Raw genomic sequence first — 7,077 nt, 5'->3', positions numbered from 1 at the left:
ACACATACCACAATGAGTAGCATTGTCATTGGAGCTGTAGTTGATTAGGATTCACAAGTTGTTTGGTCAATGCAAAGTGATTTAGTGAAGTTAAAAAAAAACTAATGAAAAATTTTGCATTTCGCCGGGGAAAGAAAAAGAAACATAGTTTGACACTCGGACACAACTAATCCTCGGCACAGGATTTAACGTCCGTTCGTTTGAAAGGAAGCCAGTTTTAAGATTTTCAATTTCTTGTTTCGGAAGACAATAACTATGGCCACGTCATCCAAAAATTATCAGTTCTACAAGGATTGGTTAGCGATCGGTTCTGTCATGGAACTTGAAGCACCAGATACCTACCTGCCTACAACTTGAGAGTAGAAACCACCGGAGGGCGCCTCATCCAACCGTTAGTTTAACAGCCATCACGAAAGAATCATGATCTTGGGACGCCAAGATTCGTGAAAATTGTTAGTTTTCGTTAATGTCTTTGTTAATTTAGGCCAGAAAGGTTTCAGCTTTCTGAGGTTTCTGGGGAGTCTGGTATAAAAGTGAAGAACCCCACTTCACTGTGATGGGTCCTGATACAATAATGGGAAGTGGAGACTACCCTCTGCTGAAGGATTTGAGATTGGAAATTGAAGGAAAGGAGGGAACTTTCTCGGTCTGTTTCTGGGTTTATCTTATGAGCTCCACCACATTCCCTGCTACGATTCTCCAACAGGTCTCGCATGGCTTGTTTCTATTCTTGACTTGTTTAACCGACATGGCTTCAGTTTTGAAGAATAACATCGAAGTCTTGTTTTTTTGTATTTTGTTTTATCGGTTCCTTGTGTTTATTTCTGTTCCCTTACAATGGTGGTTCGCGTCATTTAGTATTCGTGTCACTAGAAGTAGTCGTTGTGATCTTACTCAATTGTAATTTTACTATCTCTTTCGTTATCTAGATAAACCAGCTGTAAGAAACTTGAAAGTTTTACGATTTTCTACAGTTTAATCAGTTATGGCGGTGAATCTACTGCACTACTCTGTGTTTCGGAAGATCTTTACCTGGGTCAAGCTCATGTTCCCTGTTTCTTTTATGCTTGAGTCGTGTGAACGAGAAAGATGGATTTCTTTTTCTCCTTCTAATTTCCTAACGTTGTCTGAAGCCTCCTGTGCCTGCATTTGTAATGTTTAATTTTGTTTATACAAACTTGTGGCTGTTTTTCAAGTTCTGTGCTTTCCAGTCTTAAAAGGATTATTTCAGTTAGTGCAACTCTTTTAATTAGGTTGTCACCGTCAGTCCTATGTTTCAGAGATGAATTTTTTTCATGTCTAACTACTTTATAGATATTCTTGATTTCCTTGTTTTTTGTCTCTCTTCCATACTTCTAGCTTGTCAGCTCTCTTTCTGTCCTATTATTTCCCTGATTTCTAGCTACAAACCGATTGCTATGTAGTTTGGGTTCTATAACTGTAGCATGCGCTCGATAGCCTACCCTCATTGTGGCTGAACTTGGACTTTAATCCTTCTTCCTGTGACCTTAGGTTATTACTTTGCAAGTTTATATGGATATATTATCATCATACTATATGACTGACACTGATAAAACTTCTTAAACCCCCCAGTCCATGATTCTCCTCTTGTATGATCCAAACAGGTTTGCCTTGATAATGTAGCTTAATTCGCCGAGATTCACTGAAATGATTGTCTTGTTTAATGTCTGCTTTTGATTATACTATTAGAAATATGTTCAGTGCTTTCTTTTGTTTTGTTTTTTTTAGATTTCTAGTTGGATTAACAGGGCACTACATAATTGTTTTTTTCTTTTCTCATATGTTGTATTTCCTATATTTTATCCACTTGTTAACTTAATACAACTAATTGGACATGCAGGTGCGCTCTGATATCTCCAAAAGTGCCCCTTTTCTTGTTATAAATGACAATAAGAGAATCAACCTTTTACCTGTTATTCTCTTACACGAAGAAGCTCCTAATGTTGGCGATGTCAATTCATGGGCAGAAGTTCCGCATGCAACTGTAGATTTTGAGTTCCCTTTAGAAAAATGGATCCATGTTGGATGTGAGGTATCTTATGACTTGTTAAGGATACATATATATGTGTGTGTGCGCGTGTGTGTCTGTATGTATGTATATTTTAAATCTGCTTGCTTCCATATTTTCTATGTATCTTTATGTATGGCATTCTGGTTATCCTTAGGCGTCATAGAAAACTTTCATTTCAGTATGTTGTTACATTAACTATATGAAGGAATCAAATACTATCTCCGGTCCTTAATATGAGAGCTAGTTGACTAATTTGAATAAATTAAGAAAATCAGTTAAGTTAGTTATTTGTAATAAACAATATTGTTTTTCTTAAAATACCTTGCTAATCATGTACTACCTCTGGTCCTTAATATAAGACCCTGTTTGAACTTTTATTTTGGTCCTAAATATAAAACCTCAATCTACTTTGTCTCTCATATTTATATATTTCTTTTTCCAAAGTAGTCCTTTTAACAATGGTAGTTCTAGTCAATACAATTGATTAGTAAAGATATTTTAGGAAAGACAACATCTATTTAGAACAAATAACTAACTCAACTTACTTCCTTAATTTTCTCAAATTAGTCAATTGACTCTTATAATTAGGACTGGAGGTAGTATATTAGCAAGGGTAGTTTAACATGTGCAACTACCACAAGGAGTACCTTGGGAAAAAAATAAATAAATATGAGAGACAAAGTGGATTGTAATTTTATAGTTAGGACCAAATTAAAAGTCAAACTAGCTCTTATATTAAGGATTAGAGGTAGTATAATTTATCTGCTGCCTATTACATTGCAATACGCTTTGAACCTGCTTTTGACATTTAAAAGAAACGGGAACGAGGTAATTATGGATGACAAGATGTGCAATATCCCTAGAAATGATAAAGAATTTTGGTTGCCTCTAATTGATTAAAGACACTAATTTTCCCTATTTATTCTTTTATTAATGTAAATATCTAACATGCTTGTATTCTTGTATCATACAGATTACCCCAGACCATATTCAGCTTCAGATTAATGGAGAGATTGTTGGAGCAAAATCTCTGTCTTCCTTATTAAATAAGGAATCCAATTCAATTGGTTTGACTAAAATTGCTTTGGCTTATGTCGGTGGTGATGGCAATATTGTTCAGGGTTATGTGCACAACTTGGAAGTCTTGCCCTCTGCTTCCTCTATTAAGGATCAACATTTAAAGGTGATTGTTGATCTTATTTTGTAATTCAATGTCTGTTTTGCATGTATTTTCCCTTAGGCTTTAAGAATCAGGACAAATTTTACTTGGATACCTTCTTCACAACTTAATCTTATGCCAGGACCCTCCTCTGAAGTTATCTATTGATGAATTGTCTGCCTCTGAGATTGAAGAGGAAAGTGATGGAGTCTGGAGCATTGTTGGTGGCAAGGTTAGAAAGATCTTTAGCCCAGCATATCTTGTTAGTCTATTCAATGTGGTCATTTTCACGTATGGTAAATTCATCTTTGAAGTGAGTCGCTCATTATCAGTTTGAGTTTAATTTATGAAGTATGTAATACAGTTTGTGTATGATGTATTAATTTTGAGGGCTTATAACTGAAGCGTTATTGTCTTCTGTTTCTTTGAAACCTTAGAATTGTGTTTCATGTGATTTAACTGTAAATGTCCTAGTCATATCACTCTTGTTGTAGTTATATGACCATGTGGCTATGTTCTGGTCCATCGCTGCATGTAATTTTAAGGCTCTAAATATCAAAATAATTTTCTACCATGCATTTAGTGAATCCTACATGAACGACTGTACCAAGGATAGATAGAATTCATACAAGTATAATAAAAAGTTAAAATGAAAGTAAAAGACGCCATGAAGAGGGGCTGTCTTTGCTGATAGTCTATACAGTGATTAGCTTTGTCACTCAAAATTGGCTTGGTTTGTTCATTTGATAACCTGACTACAAAAAAGTGATGCCAATTTTGCCTTCCTATAATTTGGTGCAGGCATCGTGTCGTAGGAACTTCTCTTTGGATGTTGTTCTGTCAGATGCTTTTGGCCAGCCTGTAGACAAGGATAGTGAGGTTTATAATCCTGCCTTTTATGTTGATCAAATGAATGATTTCTCCTCGGTGGTATATAGTGTGTGTGCATTTTTTACATTATGTGTTGCTAATGTTATCAGGTGTTTGCTTCACTTTTGTATGCTGATACTGGAGCACCTGTGGAGAACACAACTGATGCTGAAGCACCTCTTTTGCTTAGCTCTGATGGGACCGAATATTCTGCTCATGAAAGACCAAGTAAACTCTTGCAGGGACGTGCCTCATTTAAGCTCAAGATATCTCAGGTAAAGATATGCTAACTCTTTTGATGAATAAATGTTTATAATGAACATTTGTTGCTCTATGATGATTACATTTGAGACGTATCAAAGTTGGACGTGCATATAATGAGCATAAGTGCTATACTTGACTCATATAGACAATCCTGGCAAATCCTAAATTCAAAAAACAGTGAAATATACATAACCATAATTGAGATCCACATCTTTATATTTATATTTCCTGGTCCGTGAAACATAATTGGCATACTTGACATGCACAGAAAAAGTGACATCTTTAAAGTTAAATCATGATGGTGAAATGAAGTTAAGGAGTTCACAGTTTTTACTTTTTAAAGAGATAAAATCACAATACCCAACAAATACTTGTTCTCTGATATTGAAATTGACTAGAAGGTTGTTCTACTTATTTTGTAAGATGTCTTATGTGTGAATCGTATGGTATTTCAGATGGTATTTGCAAAGCAATGATGCACAATCCTCAAGGTGCATGTGTAAACTTTTGATTTCACAAGTGATATCTGCTAAGACCTTTCCTCTCGATAAACCAAATATTTGTTAGCAGTTTAGAATCATGCTGAATAAGTGAATATTTTGGGGTTGATTTTGTGGAAGTCTGTTGCAGTTACTCATTTCAGTCTCCTTATCAATGGTCTACCTTAATATTGAAGTGGTTCACTCCGCACTACCTGAAACTAAGTTATAAAGGGTTTTATTATAGACGGAGTAATGTGGTTGCTGTTTATCATCAATGACAAAATATGAATCCAACTTCGCATGATCTCATTTTGGAGTATTATGTTGAATTTCTTTTTCTCTCTTCTGATTTATAACTTAAGTGTAAGAATTTTGATTCCATCCTCCTCTTGGCTGTTAACGCCATCTTTTGTCTCCTTTTCAGCTTTCATCCAAGTGTGATAATAGGCTGTTCCTCATCCGGTTTTGTCTTCCGAAGTTGGGAAGTTATCCTTTTCTTGAGACATCCTCTCGTCCAATTCGATGTATTTCCAGAAGTCGCAACACAAGATTGTCGACTTTGGTGTGGAAAAGATCAACTCCTCCTGATGCTTCATTGGAACTTCAAAATGCTGCTGCTCATGAAGCAAAAGCCAGTAGTCCATCGATGAAGCGGTTTAGACTTGGGCATGACAAAATATCTGTATCAGTGAAGGCTGACGGTGCCTCAGAGCAGCCTGATGAGGAATGCAATTCTCATGCCAGGACCATAAATCGGGTATTTTCAAATTTTCAAATTATTATTTTCTTTTAAACTTGTGTAAATAAAAGGAAGTAATAACAATACAACTGCAAATGGGATTCATGTACATTTTTTTTCCGGGAATTCAGTATATTGTAGCTGTTAATATCGCAGTGAACTTGTTTCATAGATTGAGAATGGGTTTGCAACAAGCTTGGAAGGTAGACCTGAGAACTTTGATGAAGCAGATAACTCTCCATCTGATTCAGGGAGCATAGGGGAGGAAAATTCACAGTCCAAGATCGCAAGAAATCCAATCTCTGACATGACCATATTCAAATACTGCCTGGCAGGCTTAACTGAGAGGTCTCTTGTGCTCAAGGAAATAGCTTCCTCTGCCTCTGACAAAGAAATTTTGGAATTTGCATCCCAGGTGTCACACTATTCAGGATGTTCACATTATGGGTAGGCACTTTTGCTTGCTTTGTTTATAAATGATTTATATTTTGACTGCCCTCTTGTTGGAATTTTAGTAGTAATTCAATTGTTTTAATATTCTATTAGGGATGTTAAATCAGCTTTATAAATGCTTGTAACTAGAAGGGTTGTGCTGACTAGTGAGAACCTGGGATGTTTGTTATTTATTCTTAAACTTGTCTATCTCGATCGATTACAAGGTCAAACTGTTTGCTCTTTCTAGTCTCAAGTGAAACATTAATAATCATTCTCCAGAGTGTGTCATTAGTGCATATTATTACTCTATTTTGCAACTGGACTTTGAACTTACTATCAATTCCTGATGCTTCGCCATACTAAGATTCGATGGTCCCTGCTTGGAAATAATATCCTTCTTGCATTCTTCTATCCTTGATAAATAAAGCATAGTAAGGAATTTCCTCAGAACTTCTCATTATAGGCAACCATGTGTTTACTTCAATCACCCAGACTATATCTTCTGTAACCTTGTTCTGTGTTTGGAAATCAGAACCCAAATATCATTTTCCAAGGGATTAATAGAGGAAGGAACTCTGGTATGGAAGACATTGTCCCAAAACAACTACAATATACGGTGGGACAGTGCAGTTTATGAGATTGAAGAGCACTTCATGAAGATTGCTCGCTGCAGTTCAAGAGCTCTCACACTCCAGGTGACTACCTTTTTAAATATTCTGTAATTGAGGCACCGTAGTACAGCTATTGAGTCACGCTTTTCTTTTCTTTTTTATCCTCTTTCTAAAATAAGACTAGTAATGTGACGTTTTACATATGCTGAACTTCATCTTTAAATCTCATGATGAAAATGAGAGTTTACTCGCTCAAAAGGAGATGCTAGCTATACAAATAATGTGCAGACTTCTCACAAGCAAGTCATCAAAATAGGCATGAAGACTACTAATCTAATTGCGAATGTTATTGTCATGTTCTGTATAGGTTACAACAAAGAAAAGAATCTCATATTGAAATTTTTGGGCATGAAATAAAAAATACAAAAGAAAATAATTGCATATTTTCAAGATATTCTATTTTTGTTATCAACGCCATAGAGACA

At 35.7% G+C, this 7,077-nt stretch overlaps 1 protein-coding gene across 1 annotated transcript; it reads left to right on the top strand.

The window, feature by feature from the left end:
* The first annotated feature begins 299 nt into the window (after nt 1-299).
* On the top strand, nt 300-6,718 carry LOC114742992 (SH2 domain-containing protein B-like). Its single transcript, XM_028931213.1, has 9 exons — nt 300-706; nt 1,862-2,053; nt 3,006-3,215; nt 3,334-3,423; nt 3,993-4,070; nt 4,172-4,336; nt 5,232-5,564; nt 5,719-5,993; nt 6,514-6,718. The coding sequence occupies exons 1-9, from the start codon at nt 557-559 to the stop codon at nt 6,701-6,703; spliced, it is 1,683 nt and encodes a 560-aa protein (XP_028787046.1). The 5' UTR covers nt 300-556; the 3' UTR covers nt 6,704-6,718.
* The last annotated feature ends 359 nt before the right edge of the window (nt 6,719-7,077 follow it).

This window comes from Neltuma alba, unplaced genomic scaffold (genome assembly GCF_004799145.2).
Source record: "Neltuma alba isolate B1F8T4 unplaced genomic scaffold, ASM479914v2 tig00003904_pilon, whole genome shotgun sequence".
NCBI lineage: Eukaryota > Viridiplantae > Streptophyta > Magnoliopsida > Fabales > Fabaceae > Neltuma > Neltuma alba.
This window is presented reverse-complemented; position numbering and strand designations above follow the sequence as displayed.